Source organism: Ambystoma mexicanum, chromosome 2q, assembly GCF_040938575.1.
Source record: "Ambystoma mexicanum isolate Mex_15411 chromosome 2q, UKY_AmexF1_1, whole genome shotgun sequence".
Taxonomy (NCBI): Eukaryota; Metazoa; Chordata; class Amphibia; order Caudata; family Ambystomatidae; genus Ambystoma; species Ambystoma mexicanum.
The window spans coordinates 426080684-426100264 of record NC_090924.1 but is presented as its reverse complement, the minus strand read 5'-3'; the positions used below and the strand labels follow the sequence as shown (position 1 = coordinate 426100264).

The window sequence follows — 19581 nt, the reverse complement described above, 5'->3', positions numbered from 1 at the left end:
TCAATGGGCGTTAGTTTTGCTCAAGGTTCAATATCCATTTAGCCCGGTGTTCAGTATTAATTTATTGTACTTCAACGAAAAAGTTCAGAACTCAGAGACTTTAGAAAATGGTCTTCCTGAGACATGCGTCCTCTCCGATACAAAGTATTCCGTCTTATGATTTAACAATCAACAACGGAAAAATTCTTAACCAAATACTTTTGAAAACGCTCCATCTCTGAGACACGCGACCACTCGGATACAAAGTATACTCAATAATAAAAATGTTCAGGCACTTGCGCACCAAGTTATAATGGGTTCCTCATCATTGATGACTTTCACCGCAGCGCGGCGCACACATGCTTCTGCTCTCAGGGTTCCAACTACTGCCCCTCAGATACTCCTGTGTCGGCTCATTGACACAGGGGAACCTGCACTTCTGTTCGAAGGAAAAGGGACAGCCTCTCCACTCGCCTCCCTTCTTTGCCCTCACTCTGCTCCACGGAACCCCAGCTCCCAGGCCACACTTCGAGACTGCCTCTCTCTGCAGTCCCCAGCGGCTCAGTGCACACAGCGGCTCACCTCTCCCCAAACAAGGTTCTCTGCTGGTCACACAGGCCTCCCTGCTGCTTCTCCCTGTGTTTTTTTTCTCTTATTTTATACACCTGAAACCCTTTAACAGGTTGCAGGTGTGCTTTTCCAATTAAGCTTGCCTGACAATGATTAAGGGGACATGCTTGACCTTCTCAACACTTTGCAGGCATCTTATTTTTCCCAGTAGTAAAGTGGTGAAATGGTATAGGGTTCATTATACTCAGCTGCCTCTTCCTCATCTCCGTACTGTTAAGTGTCACATGAGGGAAAATGAGGGGAGCTGACTTGCAATAACCCATAAAGGTCAGGGAAAGGTTAGTCTGGTCGTCGATGGGGAAAGGGGATACCATGTCTCGCCTGGGTGAACCCCGCTCCCAATCCACAAGAACTCTCCACCCAGGTGATGCTCCCTCGCTTCTCCATCCCCAGGGTCGGGATCCAAGATCGGTAGCCTTTCCCTGGACCCCTGAGAAGAGAATACAGGGGGTTTAGGAATGGGGATACCCTCTGGTTTCTCACAATACGCATAAAGTAAATTGCAACAAAGTAATTTACTTTGCGGAAACAGGATACTCCTCTGAACTTTTCCTATCCTCTTCCCTAATCCCCATCCTAGTCACTAGAGATTGGTAACCCCTGCTATCTAAACTCTCTCTTCCTCTCCCTCTTTCTCTCTCTGCCTTTCCCTCCCTATCTCTCCCCCTCTCTCCCTCTTCTCACCCCCCCCACCCTCCTACTCTTCCTCCCACTCTGGATTCTCTATATCATGGAGCGCTTTTCAGAGGTAACAAAAGACCAGATATACAGTGGCGGGCGGGGGGGGGGGGGCGGTTTAGGATACGGAGGAGGAGTACAGCTGTACCGGTTGGTGGGGAGGAGAGGGGCAGGCGGCGACTAGCGAGTCAGGTGGCGCGAGGGGCGATGTGATGACCTAAGTGTTGAGGCAGAGAGATTCCTTGAAGAGGTGGGTCTTGAGTTCTTTTCTGAATTGTAGGAGCTCGGGGTTGAGTCTGATGCTGATGCTGAAGAGATTCTATAGTCTTCACATGGGCAGAGAAGGCTTGTTTTCTGGTCCTTTCCTTCTTGCAGTGGCCGATTTCAAGTTTGCATGTGTCCTGACTTCTGCTAGTGCACTGTCTGCCGGAGATGCTGAGTTTTTCCACAAAGTAGATGGGTGACTTGAGTGCGACTGCCTTATAGATAATGCAGCAAGACTTGAATGGATTTGTGCTTGCAGTGGGAGCCAGTGAAGTTTGACAAGTGCCCGGGTGATGTGGTCGTATCTGCATGGACCCTTGATGAGTTATGCGGGCCAAGAGAGGACGACAGGAGGCCTCAGAGGAGTGCATTATCTCCATCCAGTAGGGATAGGACCAGTGCTAACTCACTCCCCTACTCTCCCACTTGGCTTAACACACTCTCCATATTCACCACTCTTGCACTCTCAATCTCAAGTACCTCTTTCCCTCTTCAACTGATACCTCACCTAAAACACACTCTCTGCCAGTAAACCCCCCTCCCCCACCCTTCACTTCATTTCCTTCCACTACATGGGTCTCTTGGTCTGTCTCCTTGATCTCAGTTAAACAATGAACACACCCATCCAGCTAGTTTCTCTTTATACTCCCCTGCCCCTTTCATTGGCTCTCTTTTCCACCTGTTTGCCTGGACCAATCTCTGCCTTGCTTTCATCCAGTTTCTGGGTTAAACGGGTGTAAACTATAAAGCACCTACTAAACCCCTTCTTTTCCACGCGTTGGTCTGCTGGTGCTTGGGAATGGCGGCCCCGAGAGCGCATGTCAATAACGGGGGAGTTCGTAATTTGTCACAAATGAGCATCTTGATTGCAGGTCTGCAGTCAGCAATGTTCTGCTGGCTCTGTATTCGCTGCCTCATCTCCTGCCAGTGAGTTACTGATCCCGTCCTCTGCCGCAAGGATTTGTGGGCTTGGTATTTCTGAAATGGAAGTGAGAAAACTCTGGCCAGCAAGCCGTTTTCTCATGTTTCCCATGACCATGCGTGAGAAGGCCATCTATTCCTGTTTTTTCCCTTTGGATTCTGTCACTTTTAGGTGTTTCTTTTCCATTTGAAGTTTAGGGAAACTACAAATCCCAGACTTGTATGTAAAAACAGAACTGGATGGACTGGATGGCCTTCTCATGCGTGGCCACAGGAAACATGAGCTATGAGCATGTTGTACGGCAGGAATTGGATAGTCAAAAGAGGTACTTCTCCATTATAACCATTCACCTAATTGAGGGACAAGGACTCATGTTCTCACAACGTTTTTAATCTTTTGGGACCTCAGGTTAAGATCCACCCACAATTTCCAAGAGGGAGCAAGAGAGATGAGGCGATTGCCTTTCAGCCTTCATCTTCATCCAACAAGAACCTAAATAGTAGGGGTTATTGATCTCTTGTCACCATCTGAAATTCGGGGACACCTGGGCAGGGAGGCAGGGGCCCCCAGCACACAGGAGACGAGAGAGACTGAGATGGCGGACCCTTATAGAGACCCTCTTTCAACTAGTTAATAAAAAATACTTGAACCATCTTCGAGTTGGTGAGTTCTTGAGACCATCTGTGACAGCACTAAATGTAAACGCTTTCTCATCCCAAGGGGATTTGCTCACTTGTGGTGCTCTTTCATATTTTTCTTCTTATTTCTTCCATTTCAGGTATCCAAACCACTTTTGGAGAAGAGAAAGAAGATTACACCCAAAATAAAGTGTGAAGTGAGTGAAGTGAGTAAGTGGTTATTGTATGTTTGTTATTTATGAAATTGGTCATTCTTGATTGCACTGGGCAATTGGCATTAACGGATACATCGGCTCAGAATATGGGCCCGTGGCAGAAAAGGACCATAAAAAGAAATATAATCCATGGTTCTTTGCCACATAAGCATCACTGAGAAAGACATACCGCCAGGCTGAAAAAACATGTAGGAGATTTAGAACAGCAGTGAATTCTGCAAAAGCTAAAGAGGTGCTGGAGGTTTATAAAGTAGCACATTTTAAAGCCAAATCTGCCTTTCTGTCCAATGAAATCCAATCAGCTAGCAACAAACGGAGAGAACCTTTCTCAGAAATCTCTAATTTCTTCCATCCTAGTAGGTTGGTTCGAGATGCGTAACCATCAAAAGGTTAAGCTGATGCATTTAACATGTTCTTGAGGATCAAAATAAAACCAATCCAAGAAAAGAGCCTTGAATATAGATATGGAAAAAGCTGTACCCTCTGTCATGCCTGCTTCAGAGGTTTCACAGTTTGATTTTGAACTGGTGTCAGAGGACATTATTCTAAATGTAATGCAGAAGCTTAAATCCACAGATGACATGTTTTCTGAGCTCCCAGCATGTGCGACGCAGCTCCTCGGTCGAAACTGCCCCATTTATGACTTCTTTTGTAAACTTATCATTATCACAAGGCTATGTCCCAGCCATGTTTAAACACGCTATTAATTTACACCTGCTGAAGAAACCCACCCTGGACCCTAATGAGCTCCACATTTATCGTCCAGTGGCAGTACTCCCTTTGCCTGGAAACATTCTGGAAAAGGTAGTTGCTATCCATTGTTTCAGATCCTTCCATGATCAGTGGCAACAAGTGAAAGTTGGAGGGTTCCTTTCGGATTGCCTCCCTCAGAGTTATGGCATATTGCAGGGTCAGTCACTGTCACCACTGCTGTATTAACCTATACATGAAGCCTCTGATGACTATCCTGAGGAAATATGATGCTGGATTCCAATCCTACACTGATCACACCCAGATATTCTTGAAATTTGGCAACTTTGAGTAGTCTTTTAACAAACTAGGAGAGTGTTGTTTAGAAGTGAGAAGCTGGATGTCCCAGAACTGGCTTCCGCTTGAGCCAAGCAAGACGGAGTAGCCCTTTTTGGGCCCAAACATCTTTTGACAGACCATTTAAAACATGCCCCATCCCCATGTTTCTTGGGTTCAAAACTTGAATTTGTGTCTAAAATCAAGGACCTAGGCGACATTTAGCAGTCCAATTTTGGCTGTGAATGCCTTCGGGAGCCAAGGTACAATCCGTATTTTACTGCTTCCATCTGCTGCGCCTAACCTTTCCATTTGTCCCTCTGTAAGATCATGCGACTGTAGTAGGGATCCTAGTCAACTCCCAACTAGACTATGGAAATAGTATGACTGTGCAGGCATCCTGATGAAACATATGTTTCGGATACAGAAATCCCAAAATGCGGTAGTGAGATTAATCTTCAGAGTTTCTAAATCTACCCCTATTTTAAGATCTGCGTTGTGGCCTTCATTGGCTTCCATTAAAGGAGAGAATCGATTTTAAGGTTCTTTGCCTCATGTTTAAATGTTTTAACAATTTGCCCCCTAAATATATGGCGGAAAAACTGTCATGGTACCAAACAAAATGAACACCGCACTCTGCTCACAAACTACTCTTGATAATACCGCCCTCTCGCTTCATCTTCAAAGCAGCTGGATATTTCTCTGTGTATGGCCCCAGAGTTTGGAATAGCCTACCTTGGGAGCTCAGGAACATGAAGAAGCTTATAGAATTCCATAAATCTCTGAAGACATAACTCTTAACCTATATATAGGTCAGAGCCTCCTGGCGGAATCATCAAGTCAAGATTGGACGATTATGATTATGGGTACAGCAACACCTGCACCCACATGCACTTGAGTTTGCCCAGTTCAGCCCAATAGATATAAATCAAACCTCATATAAAATTGGCAATAAGTTGAAGCATTTGAGAGAAACATTAAAGGTGATTTGCATGGCTATCCCTTAATGAATGTGGGTATCTATTTTGGCAATGGTGTATTTTTAAGAACACAAGGATAGTATAGCTCGTCAAGACAAAACAAATGGTAGGATTTAAAGACCTTTTGGGGGCTATTCCCTTAGGAATTCTTCATGGCATACAGTGCTTTTGTAAAGTACTGGCCTGATACATTGGTTGAAACGTGATTAGGAGTAAAGAAAGAAATACTGAGGATTTGGTTTCTTCCTCTGAGTTATATTACAGAAACTGTAGTGGGTATGGTTGCATTCAGCACATTGGGACAAAACAATTGGTCACAGCTTGGAACATTTGAAGACCACTATACAGGTTGGAAGTGTCCCTTTGATAATTGCCAGAATTTATCTCCAAATTAATTCAAACTTATTAACTGTTATTTCATTGGTTTTCAATTGAAAGTTATGCAAATTACTTTGGACAATTTGGCATGCATTTGCCTTATGTGCACATTATCTGTATGCATAATGGCAAAGTATCAGACAGTGAAATTGTTTCCACCCGTGTACTGCAATGTGTATGTAACATTTCAGACAATTTTGCATGGTGGCATCAAACACAAACTTCACTGTTCAAAAATTGGCACGAGCAAATGATTTAATACAGCAAGTTTTGGCAACCATGCCGCTGACTTGCCTGTTATGTACTTGTCAGCTGCACAAAGGCACAAAAGATTCCAATTTTCAGCAGGATACAAACATGGGCATGCTGTATATTATTTTGCCCATTAGTGTATACTTGTCAACGGACTGGACAAAGTATCAGAAGATGGGAATTTATTCAAAAGGACAATGAGAATCAAACTTTTCTAACAAATAATTTGCATCAAAATGTGCAAAAATGTGCATGTACAAAAAATCTAATTGTTTCCCTGTACTTGTTAAGCTTTTGCGATTACCCCACTGCAACCTGCTTAAGTGCACCAATGGTGAACTTAGTTGAGTGCAACAGTTGCCTACACAGATTGGTGTTACGCAGCTCTAAGTGGCGCAGCAACGGTAGAACTGGTCTAGCCTGTGCAGAATAATTTTGTTTTTTCCGGACCTCATGTACTCAATCATTGCATTGATAGGTCTGTTTAAATGACATACCAATATGGGCCAAGTAGTGTAGAGGTGCCAGTGTTACTTCTGCTTTCAACCGCACTAGTTTGCCCATCCTTTGGCTTATCTAATGTGCAGCCTTGCAAATCCCTTCAGCAGCCTCCTCCTGGGCTGCTTATGCACTTTAAACCCATCTTTCCCTCTCTACCTCTTAGCTCACTGTTCTGATGCCTCCTCAACTGATGGTATATCATGTCAGTCTGACAGAGCAGGTTGTTTGGCTTGCTTTCCTGCTCAGGCTACACTGCTATTGCGGTCTCATACATACAGTGCCTCCTTCTTGGCCCAGAGCAACTGGTGAGGAACATTTTAGGGTGATGTGAGCAACTTGTTGCTCCTGAGCTATCCAGTGGAGATCACTGGCCTGATTAATTAGGGTGTCATGGATTTACATTCAGCAGAAATGATGTGCAAATCAACTATGTACAAATGTTATTTTTGTCGTGGCACACTATTTTGAAAAAGCCTGGCATTAGAAGATTGAAGTTCTCAGGTGTTTCAGCTTCAGCCACATTTTGGATAATATTGGTGATGTTGATTTGAAGCTAAAGATAATGCATTTTATGTTGTTCTTGGGTTTGTTTAAATTGTAGATCATTTAAAGATATTCCAGGCATTATAGGGAATGCGTATAGGTGATTCATGAGTTTTGTTGCTCATTATATTAATTTTTGGTTGTTGTATTTTAATTTGTTTTCTGGACAATTTTGTAGAAATAAAGCTGAAATAATGATGATATTCGTCCTGAGAATATCCTCATTTTGTGTGTGGCCACAAAACTATCCACCAAGAAACAGTACAAAATTGAATCGCCACAACTCTGTCATTGGGCTTTGGGAAAGGGCTTGCACCCCATCAAGATGTCCATTTATAATGTCCTCTACTTTCGAGTGCCAAGTGTTTTACTTGGCACATGTACACACCTTTTGTTGTCTATTGGTGATTACATATATAAAACAACAGATTTCCCTTTTGATTAAGCTTTCAAACGTAATTTTGAAGGTTTGCTGTGCAATCTTGCATAACTTGGATTTAGCAAGGACTCTCAAATGTTACCTAAACAAACAAGAATGTTTAGTCGGTCTTGACGTCTTTTAATAACCTATAGATGGTCTTTATCAGGGCAGTTAGGAATCTACGTCTTCTATTGGCAAGAGAATGGGTTCTTGCCCCTACAAGTCGTATGATCTAGTAGGTGGCTTTTCATAGGCAAGTTCCAATATCTAAAATTTGCAAAGCTGCCACTTAGGCCACTCCTTCAATTTATACTAAGTACCTTCAATTTATACTAAGTATTATTCTCGGAAACACCTCCTCTAAGGAATAATGCTTCATTTGGCCAGGAGTCACTTTGCATTCAGTTTGCTTTAAGTCTGGTCACATATATATACTTCTTCCTCACACATGCCTACAGGTATTTATCCTAACATGGTCCCAACCAGTTCGGAAAGAGGTAGAAAATAAGGGCCGAGACATTACAAACTGTCTACATGGTGAGTCTGTAACAATCATCCTAGTATCCCCTATTAATATACTGTACCCCAGCCCTCCACCTCCTTCTTGTGCGTTCAAAGTCATCATTTGAAACTGTCATGTGATAGATAGGGGCATGCAGGTTGAGGGTGTGGCGCTGAGCCACATCCACGTGTGAGCTCTGCTTAGTAAGAATTTCCACCTTAAAGTCTGTCTGCTTTTTTACTGTAAAACTAATGTTTAGTATCTGGTGTATATGATATGATATGATTGGTTATTTATAATGCGCTTAATACCCAGAGGTTTCTAAGCGCGGACCCGGGGATCGAACCTGTGTTGCTCTGTGTCGTCTTGCTTCCAAGGCGAGCACGTTGCCCCTGAGCTATCCTCCCGAAACGTACCAAAGTAAAGTAAAGTAAAGGAAATCTAGACATGGTGGATAAGTTGTTGGGAAAATGAATGTATACCCATTAATTGTGAACCTGAATCTGAATGGATTGAATTGTAGACAAGAACTGCTCAGCAGTGTTTAGCATACACTATACATGACAGTGCTTAGTGCCCCCTAAATGACTATGAACTACATGCTGTACTAATGTCCTTTTTATGTTACCGTAATGGTACTTGTTATGGCAGAATGTAATTTGTGAGGTTATTGCTCCCTCAAGGAGACGGCCCAATAGGTGGCATTTATACAGGTTTGTTTATTCAAATAATAAATAAAAAGCCTATCCACCCCTAGTAATAAGGTGTTTGCCCTTCAAACACAAAACTAACTAGGGTGCTAGTCGTCAGTGAGATTGTCCAAATCAACAGTCCAAAACTATCTTACTCTGTCGCTACCAATGATAATGATAACTCAAAGAAAATGGGAGTTTGTGAGAATGGATCCCTTCTCCTGGACAGGCTTCTATAGCCTTTCTGTTTTAAGATGGCTTGTGATAATTTATTTTCTTTAAGAGTTCTTCTAATTTTTCAAATGGGCTTCTACTCCTCCCGTGCTTCCTGTGAGGCCTCACCTTGCTCTCTACACAAACAGTTTCTTGATTCCACAAAAAACGGTCCGTTTACTGATTCTTTTTAAACCTTTCAGTTTCTCTATTTTATCTTCAAAGTTCCTTGAATGGCTTTTGTGGCTTTTCTTTACTTGATTTATTGTATTCCTCTTTACTCTTTACTGGGATGGGTCTGACTGGTCCATTGACATTCTCTATTCTCTTTCCAATATATACATTCACTGGGACAAGAATGATTGGTCCCTTGGCAATCTTCACTCTCTTTCCATGCTGTCCACAACTTGTGTCTCCCACCTTTCCCTCTTTTGAATCGCGTGGGTGTCGCAGGTTCTTCCTGTGGAGTCGGGTGTCATGCTGCCTACCCCCGGGGACCCAGACCAAGTCCAGCAACCCCAGAAGCAGGCATCAAGTTACCCCAAGCAAGCCCAACAACCCCCGCTAGGGGCTATTTGGGTGCAGTCCTGGAGATTATGGCGCCAGGCTCATATGGAGAGTCAGTCCTGGCGCCATAGGCGCCAGGCTCATAGATTAAAACTTACCTGATGCAGACCATGCTGCAAGAGCTCCAAGCCAAACGAGGCTTGGAAGGGACTATTTTACCTAGGGACTATTTTTTTTTTACCCTGGTGGGGCTGGGGAGGAATACTTACCTGGGACTACTTTGGAGGCTATTTAAACCACGCCCGAAGAGCAGCACACGCTTCGCGTTATTCTGCATCCAGCAGCGTAACGCTCACCGTGCCTGCAAGTCTGCATCCAGTCTTCTGCCACGCCCGCCTCGAGTTTGGAACTACTAGAAAAAGGGAGAAAGAAGGAGAAAAGGTTAGAACAAGAGCAATACCTTTGATCCTTACCTGAATTCCTGATCCATCGCGCCTTCGAGCTGGAAGAAAGAAGTTATTTTATGCACGTCGCCTCGCCTGCTGCAGCGCCGCGCTGAACTCACCGGCCTTCGCAGCATCTTCGCATTTCACTGCATCCTCCTGCATGTTACCGCCGCACTCTGGCACCTAAGGAGAAGACAAGAACAGCAAGGTTAGCCAAGGGAATACACAGAGGAATACCCCCCATAGTCTTACCTGATTTTACCACTGGGGGTACTATTCTTCTTCACGGGTCGGCGCAGCTTCCACTGCATCCTAGCCGAACCCCGGCCCCTAAGGGGAAACAAAAGGACAGCAAGGTGAAACAAGGGAATAACAAGGGGAACCCTCCTCACCACAAAAGACTTACCTGATTTTACCGCCAGAGGCATTATTCCCAGAGACTTCATACTTTCTCTTAGCGCCTGAATAAGGGAGAAAGCAACAAAGTACATATGGACATTATTTTATCGAACTGTGTTGGAGAATACAAATCCTTACCAGAACATTACCGGTTGCCACGAGGAACTCTTCAGTAGGGTCAAGCTGCAACCTGCAAGGAATCGGACAAGAGTGAAAGTCAGGCATTTGAACTCTTACGAACTACATACTTACAGCGTCTTGCCGGGAATATCGGAGTCAATATTGTCCTGGAACTCACCAATTCCTTCAAGCCAGTGAAGCAACTGGTTATCTACGCGCCCCTGCTCTCACTGCAGGATGGAGAGCTCATCTTTTCAAATCATCAGGTGAGCCTATAAGAGGGAACATCCAAAGTGATCAGTGGGGAGAACAGCGGGTGGGGGGATTTACGGTCAACTCCACGGGTGGTCAATTCCCTTTCTCCACTTGCAGAAGAATATTTCTACGGGCCAAGCAAACAAAGCTAGGTGGGCCAGTCCAGTCCGTCATCTCGGCCCTACGCGTCACATTGGTGGAGACCACAGCAGTCCAGTCCATATCGACGCCTCTGTGGGAGCAAGGTGAGCGTAACATCGGGTTCCAGTTTTTGTTATGACTGCTTCGGTCGTTTACTACTTCCTCACATGGCTCTGCAGAGCCCTTCCTGGGACGTTCTCTGCACTGTATGAGGACCACAAGCTCCGCCCTCTCTGGACCATACCACCGCTTCGAGGTTCTTCCCAGGTCAACAGCTCGGCTCTCTGCCTTCCCTGGGTCTGATTCTTTGACTCTCCAGCGTCCTTTTCACGCGGGACATGTCAGCGTCTCCTAGATTCTTCCACAGCCCTGGTTAGAACTTCCCGGGCACCAGTGACACTCTTAACTGAACCCTCTTCTCTTTTTGTTTGACCACGTTGGGCCCTCACTAGTATAGACGCACAGTTGTTTGTTTCTTTTACTTGAGGACTCATGGCTCCTTGATCTATCTTCTTCGTCCCAGTGCCGTTGACTGCCAACCACTGCATACTCGGCATGATTCTTCCATTCTTCTTCTTCCCAGTACATTTGACCTGAGGCGATGGATACTTGGAGGTATTACAGTAACACATAGAGAATGCTTGAATAGAGGGGTCTTCAGACTTGTCAACTCCTCATAAGGGTGTCTAGTAATTTCCTGGATGGAACGGGACTCCTTGTCCCCAAGAGTGGAGTCTCTCTCTGAGGGTCACACTTTCCACCACCCCTAGGGGGAATGTTGCGTAGCATGCTCCCCTTCTTAGCCTCACAGAAACGGGCTCACCTCTGGGGAGAAGTGACGAGATCCCATGAATCGTCACAGCCCCCTAAATGTGTTTCTGGCTTCCATGGTTATTTTAAATATTTCTTTTATGGGTAGGGGAATTCTGGTGTGCTGCTCTTAGTAGATCCTTGGGCAACCAGAGAAGGTGTGGTTTTGAAGAACCCCATTTAGGTCCCATAGTGTTTGTCAACCTGAGAGTGGGTTATGAAGTAAGACGGGGCATCTGTGATTTGGTTTTACTACGATTGATTGTAGCCACTTTTTAAACTTGTTTTTATTGGCATTTGAGCAATTTCAACTTTAACTATCCCCTTTTCAACTCGTCTCACCTCGTTTGAAACAGCCCACTATACTCCCCTCCCTTTCACTGGATCGCTGCTAAGTTCTGGTCTATAGGATGTCCAATAGTCTGATATTTTGGGGGAACCATTGTTCACGGAAGTCTTTGTGGAGGAACTCCAAGACCGTGCCCCAGTCGTCCTGGAATTTGGCACCATCTCCTTGTATAGAGTAGGTTACCCATTCGAGCGCGGTGTAGTGCAATATTTTAGATATCCATTCGTGCTCAGTGGGGATCTTGTCTTGCTTCCACTTCTGTGCTATTAGAGAGAGGGCCGCCATACTCAGGACCATGTATGCCTTCACCTGGGGTTTCGTTGGGAGTATGTCCAAGACGTTTCCTGGACCCAGCAGGGCTTTGCCACTCCCCCTCTGTATTTGTGGGCCGAATATCTCTTTCATTGCGTTAATGACATGCCGCCCTCAATTCTCTATGATCACTATTACCAAAAAGGATACAAGTAGAGTAATTAAAGGATTCACAAAGGATCCGGGTCTTCCTTCTAAACCTTCAGTGAAGAATCCTCAAGGAAGAATCCTTTACCTTGATTCCACACACTGCCTGAAGTAATATACAGCCAGAGTGAAGAATCAATAGAAAGGATGAATAACTATGCACAGCCTCCAATCTGTTACAAGAAAACAAATGGTAATGGTAAATACCAGAACTTCCACTTTGGTTACCCTTAATCTCCACTATGTTCAGCACTAACCTTATATGATTAGATGACTTGATGTATGTGAAGAACCGTGATGTTTCAGATGAATCCAACAACAAAGGAAAACAACGGCAAGGAAGGGAAGGTTAGTATGAGGCTAATCCCAAACGGAACGAGGGCCGAACTAGACTCGGGTTGGTGCACTCTGGGTAGCGTTCGTTAGTTCAATGCACAAAACATAATCCTGAATTCTCTAACATGGTGAGCTTTTAAGGTTTTCACTGAAGTGCAGTACATTAATCACCCTGTAAGTCTTTAACAAGTCCAAACTAAAGATCGTCCGATGAGGAATTCACCATAGAAAAGAACTCAAACCCCGACTGGGTTGTAGTGTTATGTCACACAATGGTAATGGAAAACAAACTCTGACTAATAGCACTTCCGTACTTCCGGAAGTATCGTGGAGGATTCAAAATACTTATTTAATGGCATAAAGTTTTGTTCCTTTTAGTAGGCAGTGCCCATCCGTGGCAGCAAGACAGAGTAGACACTCTGCGGTGGAAACAGCCCCTTGCTATGGGAGCCGCCACGTAGAACGACCTGAAGCTGGGAGGTCAACGCGGGAGCCAGTGAGCAGCTGGAGACTTTTCGCGTAAGAAAGCAGCCGACGGGGAAGAGCTGACAAAGTAACCTGGAGACCACGCGGCGGTTTCCCGGCCGGCCACGTAAACGAGCGTACGCTGGAACTGCACGCAGCCGGCTGGAAGCCTTCGCATGGAACGCCGTACTCGTGGAATTGTTGCAGATGAAAGCCGCCGGATGGAAAACGCCTCGTAAAGTTCCAAGAATGAAGCGAAGCACCCGTAATGGCTGAAGAAGGATGAAACTCCGGTAAGCTTTAGAATGAAGGACAGCAGTTCGTGAGTAAACGAACTACCCGCGAAGAAAACTTCAATCAGAAGCACGGAGTATTCTGAGGAAAGGACCTAAATACGTGCCACAGACATGTGATTGATAAAATGCAGATCAAATGCAGATATTCAGTATCGTTTGGCCGTAAGTTTGGAGAACAGTCTCCATTTATTATAAAACGGTTTGGCTGCCGTTCTAAAAGTGTATGGATTCCTGCTACCATGCCCCACAGGTGAATGCATGACAGTTATTTACAGGTTCCCAGAAGGGTTTCAGCACAGGGCATGTCAACAATATGTGGAGCCACAATCCTATCTCAGTACATCCCCGCCAACAAAGCCGGGACGTCGTGGGTGCATTTCATGTAGCTTCTCAGGGGCTAGATGCCACTATACTAGCATTCTTGTCCACATTTCCCTGATCTGCATCCCCCTCATTAACTTGGGAATCCTTTGCCACACTTCCGACCACTTTTCCTCCGAGATCGGGAGGGGTAGTGCGTCTCCCCATTGTCTCGTGTAGGTCCACTGGGTCTGGCCCACTTGCGGGGAGAACAGTTTGTACAGTGTGCCTATAATCTGGCGGTCCCCTGAGTTTGTCAGGTATTTTTCCAAAGGGGTGAAGTCCCTGGATACGGTGGTCTCAGCTATGTGTATCGAAATCTATCCTCCTCCTAAAGCCCCAAGGTTTGTTTGCATAGGTGAAAGGACTTTACCTGCTGATTCTCCATCATATCCCCTGCTTTAAGGCAGCCTGCCTCCTCCCATCTGATAAATGCCCCCTTTTCCAGCCCCAGAGTAAATTGCGGGTTCCTTAGTAGGGGTGTAAATCGGGATGTGTAGGATGTGATGCCTGCTTTTTTAACCATAGTGTATCTAGTGTCGCGATCATCTGGCTCCTATACATTTTGAGGGGTCTGTCCTCCGGGGGGCTCCACAAGACCTTCTCTAGGGGCCTGCCCACCACAGCCCTGTCCATCCTCCACCAGATCTTGTCTGGGTTACCATTGAAACACTCGTGGGGACGCAATGGAAACCCAGACAAGATCTGGTGGAGGATGGACAGGGCTGTGGTGGGCAGGCCCCCAGAGAAGGTCTTGTGGAGCCCCATGGAGGACAGACCCCTCAAAATTCTCGATTGAGCTGCTTAGTAATACATCAAATTGTTCTGTGCACCCATTCCCCCACCCTGATCGGCGCCGTCATAGTTTACCATGACACCTGGGGCCTTTTCCCTTGCCAGTCTGTTCAGGGTTTTAAAGAATTTTTTGGGGACTGCCAGGTGGAGTGCTTGAAAGTTGTAGAGCACCCTGGGCAATACCTCCATTTTTACTATGTTAATTCGATCCATCCAGGGGATGTTAAGACGGCCCCTATCTCCCAACCACACCTTTATCGTTTAATAGTGGGGGATAGTTGGCTTGATACATATTACTTATGGTATTTGTTATCGCGACCCCCAGGTACCGGAGGCTTCCCCTTGCCTGCGTGAATTTCCCCAAGAATGATTGATCCGAAGGGGGCCGTCTCCCTGTAACACCAATAGTTCTGATTTTTGTTTATTAATCTTCAGCCCTGCTATTCTGCCGGAGTCTCCTAGGAGTGAGATCAGTCTCGGGACCGAGGAGTCCATATCCGTCATTGCCACTATTAAGTCATCCGCGAAGGCCATTGGTTTGTGCTCCTCCCCCATGAACACGATCCCTTTTATGCTCGCCTCGCTTCTGAACCTTGCCAGGAGAGGTTCGAGATATATCGCATATAATATTGTGGGCATCCTTGTTTGATGCCTGTGGTTACCGGAATTGCCTGAGATATGTGCCCATTGATGGCCAGCCTGATGTGCGGTGACATGTAGTTGGCACTGACCAGGCCGAGAAAGTCTGGACTGAACCCCATTGCCTCCATAATGCGGAACAGAAATGACCATTCGACACGGTCAAATGCCTTGTCCGCATCCAGGTCCAGTAGACCCGCTGTGTGGCCTGCTTTATTTGTTTTTTCAATCAGGTGGCATAGCTGCCGTACGTTATCGAATGTTTGTCTCCCCCCGATGAAGCCTGACTGGTCGGGATGGATCAGCTCGGGATTATTTTGTCCATTCTAGTGGTCAAAATTTTTGTGAAGATCTTAGCGTCTAGATTTATCAACGCGATGGGACGGTACGAGCTACATTGGAATTTGTCCTTATTGGGTTTGGGAAAAAGGACCAATTTCGCCTCTTCCATGGAGCCAGAAATGTGCCCCGATATGGGGAACGAGTTGTAAAGGGATGTCAGCCTGGGTACTAGGGCAACTTGAAATGTTTTATAAAACTGTGCGGGGAACCCGTCAGGCTGGGAGCTTTGTTCAGGGGTAGAGATCTTATCGCCGCCCGAACTTCGTCCTCTGTGACCTCGTTCTCGAGGGCGTCTATCTGGCTTTGATTCAATCTTTGCAGCGGGCAAAATCTTAGGAAGGCCTCCCGTTGGTCCCCGTCCAGGGTCTCCGAAGAGTACAGGGTTGAGTAGAATTCGGTAAAGGCCTGAAGGATTTCCTCTGACAATGTGGTTTTGTTGCCCCCCTGCAGCCGGATACAAGGGATTGTTCCTGCATCCTCTTTCTTCTTCACCAACCTAGCCAGGAGGCGATCGGCCTTGTTCGCCTGCACATAGTAGTGCTGTCTCAAGTACAGCAATGATTTTTCTGACTGCTCGGCCTGTAGGGTGCTAAATTGCCATTTAAGGTGTCTATATTTCTGCTGATGGTCGCCCCCTGGTCTGTTTCCTTTCTCGTCATCGCCTCAGTAAGGCTGCTTTCTTGGTTGGTTTGTAAGGCCCTCACCTGTTTAGTTCGCAAGGCTGCTTTTGCGATGAGCTCCCCCCGTAAGGTCGCCTTAAAGGCGTCCCATATAACCTGCTCCTGTTGGGTCGGGGATTTGTTCCTTTCAAAGAATTCGCTAAGGAAAGACTGGATATCATCACTAATCACCCTATCCCTCAGTAGTTGTTTGGGGAATTGCCAACGCCACAGCCCTGACACGCCCCTTTCCCATTGTAATTCCATCTACAAGGGAGCATGTTCCGAGAGGGCTATGGGACCGAGTTCCAAGCTCCTGATTTGGCCTAGCAGGGTGGTGGACACCCAGATGTAGTCGATCCTGGAAAATCTTCTGTGGACATGGGAAAATAATGTGTATCCCTTTGATCCCCCTCTAAGTTTGTGCCAGGTATCCACCATGGTTAACCGATTCATACTAGACCGAAGGTACCAAGATGGGCCCTTTGACGTGGGGGTGCTGCCCACGCTTCTATCTTCGCTGGGGTGCCAGGCCATATTGATGTCCGCCGTTACAATGAGCTGCCCCTTAGCAAACCAGTCTAGATCCTCCATGGCCCCCGCAGGAACCCATCCTGGCCTGAATTGGGGGTCATACACTGTTGCTATCTTGTTTGGTTTTCCTCCCCATTGGAGCTGAACAAATTCGAATCTCCCTTCTTTATCTACTTTCGACTCTTCTATCCTTAGATCTGGTATTTGTCTAATCACTGTCTGAACCCCTCGCATCTTTCCCTCATAGTTTGCTTGGAGAAGGTGGGGGTAGCCCCTTAATCTCAATTTACCATTCTTTCTGGCTGATGTGGTTCTTTTGCAGGATCACTATTTCAGGCTTTGCCCCTGCCAAGAGATTCTCCAATTTCCGTCTCTTGGCTGGCGTATTCAATCACCTAACATTCAGGGTGAGTAGCTGTATCCCTTTGTTACCCATTCCCTCTTTGTGACCAGTGAATTTTCCCTTTGCTGCGATCCACCTCTCTCCCCCCTCCCCTACCCTACCCTTGTCCCTCCCTTATGCCCTTCCCCTCCAGCTAAACTTGGCTCCCCTCCACCCCCATGAACTCTGCCATGGTAGCCGAGTCTTGTTAAACACCAGGAGAACATAACTGCGGGAAGAGCAGTTACCTTGCCCTCCCCCGATTCCAAGTGCTTTGTCCATCCCGTCCAACTCCCTGTGCGCCCCCCCCCAGCAGCGTATCGGTCTCACCTACTAGGTCGCCCTCTGTTCCTCTCTAGGCCCTGGGCTGTCATAGCGTGGGCCTTTTCAGTCAGTCTGGGGACTCAGGCCGGCGACCCTCTGGACCCTGTGGGTGTTTATGCCTTGACTTTGGCTCTCCTACTTTCCTCCATTCCCGGGGCTTCTCCTGGGGTCTTTTGCGTGGTGGCCTCCTGGCACAGGCTTCTCGCGCTTCCACCCCTTCCTCTTCGATGTTCAGGACCTTGAACCCTTCCTCCAATGTGGTTACACTCTGTTGGCTTCCCTCCCACGTGAAGACTATGCCAAACGGGAAGGTCCATCTGTAGCGGATCTGTGCCAGAGCTAGGGCTTTTGTTACCAGCCCCATTTGCCTCCGGCCAGGTCCCGAAAGAGCTGGATTTCAGTGCTGTTGATTTTCACCGGAGTTGCCATCCTTGCTGCGAACAGTATCTCTTCTCTTTGGTCATACCGCTGCAGGGCCTTTACTACTTCCCTGGGCCTGGCACCTGGTTCAGACCTAACCGGGCCCACACAATGGATCCTATCAATGAGGATCTCCCCACAGGCTTCGATATCCAGTAAGTTCTTGAACACTTGCTGCATGGTCTCGCGTAGACCGTGGTCGCTCACTGATGTTTTCTTTGTGCATGCCCTGGGCTGCCTTCACATGGCCAGGCCCCGTTGCCTGGCACCCTTCCTCTCCCTTGCCGTGGCCCCAGGGGGCTTCCAGGCTGTTGATGGGGCCTATCCTCGGGCCCGCCGTCATCGGGAGGCAGTCTTTTGGGGATGGGCTGCTGGTTTTCCCTTCTCTTGTGGGCTGGCCGCTGGGCCGCCGATCCCGAGTTGAGGGCGGCCGCACTGTGGCCAGTCCTTTCCCCTTTTGGGTCCCTCTGTCACTTGCCTCTCGCTGCCTGTGGATCCGTGGCAGTGCTGGGGATCAAGCCTCCCGGTGTGGCCTGCTCCTCCTCCTGGCTGCGTCAGGATGGCTGGGTGGGCCAGTCCTGAGTACCGCTTCTCATGGGCTGGATGGCTGGTCTTACGTCCCGCTACTCATGGGCCGTGTCAGCCGCTGCCGTTGTACCCTGAATCGGTGCTCCTCCTGGGGTTGAGGCAGCCGTTGGATCTTTCCCGCCCGGGACCCCACGTTTGCACGGGAAGGTAAGCCGTGCGGGGATACCTCCCTCGACCACCTGCAGCTCTGTTAAAACTGGTTGGCTCGCCCCTCGTGGGCCGCTGTGCTTGCGGCCAGGTACTGTCCCTAACTCCGGCACCTCAGGCGTTTGTTTTACGCGCCACTCACCAATTGTGTTTTCTGCCCTGGATCGCTCCGTCTTTGTTGTTGGGTATGTCTGCCACTTCTTCTGTGCTCTGGGTCTTAGACCCGCTTATTGCCCCTTATAGCGGGACTGCCAGGAGGAGCACACTCCTTACGATGGTGGGATCACGGCGGCCATCTTGGAATTTCGATTGTAGCCACTTTTAACCACATTGTGAACCCAATGCACCTATATGACAGCCATTTGGGTACTACCATTTTTAACGCTTGTCACAGCTGTTTTTCTTTGGGCCATCTCTGTCTGTGTGACTTTGATGCTGTTATATGTAGCTTGTGCTGCGCCTGTTGCTTCAGTTCTGTGGTCAGTATGCTTCGAACGATTCATCGCCTCAGCGATTTCCTCACTGCGTCTTGTGTTTTGAAGTTTTTCGAGGATGTCTACATCGAAGACCAGTTTTAAACTGTGCTCAATTGTGATGGATAAAATGTCCATTATGGTCCCACATTGGATCTGCCTTTGGTGCTAGGTGTGGACCATAAAGTTGACAACTGCGGTTCCTGTCAGTTGACAGTGAAGGCCTTGAGGGAAAGGAAGGGAAAACTCACCGCAGGTAGGCCCTTTTCTAAATCTCCTTCAACTACCCCTTCCAAAAAGTCCAGGGTGTGAAGAAGAGCTCTAAACCCTTATAGCGTTCGACATCCACGTCTTGTGATTCGTCCTCTTCACACAAAAAGATGAAGAAACAACATTGTATTAACTTATCAATCAAGTCGGCATCTTCAGCTGACTGGGAGAAATTTCATCTCCAGATGCTGGATGTGTTCCAAAAGGCGGTGCCAATCCCCTTTCGAAGAG

The 19581-nt window shown here is 47.0% G+C and overlaps 1 protein-coding gene across 10 annotated transcripts in view; it reads left to right on the top strand.

Moving 5' to 3' along the window:
• Positions 1 to 19581, top strand: part of LOC138569465 (uncharacterized) — a 2298575-nt gene that overhangs the window by 757276 nt on the left and 1521718 nt on the right. For 9 of the 10 annotated variants that reach the window (XM_069647455.1, XM_069647449.1, XM_069647450.1 and 6 more), the window contains one exon: positions 3252 to 3317. In XM_069647455.1, the coding sequence (XP_069503556.1) occupies positions 3252 to 3317 (66 nt within the window). The remainder of the gene's footprint in view (positions 1 to 3251; positions 3318 to 19581) is intronic. The other variant, XM_069647446.1, reaches the window with a different exon arrangement.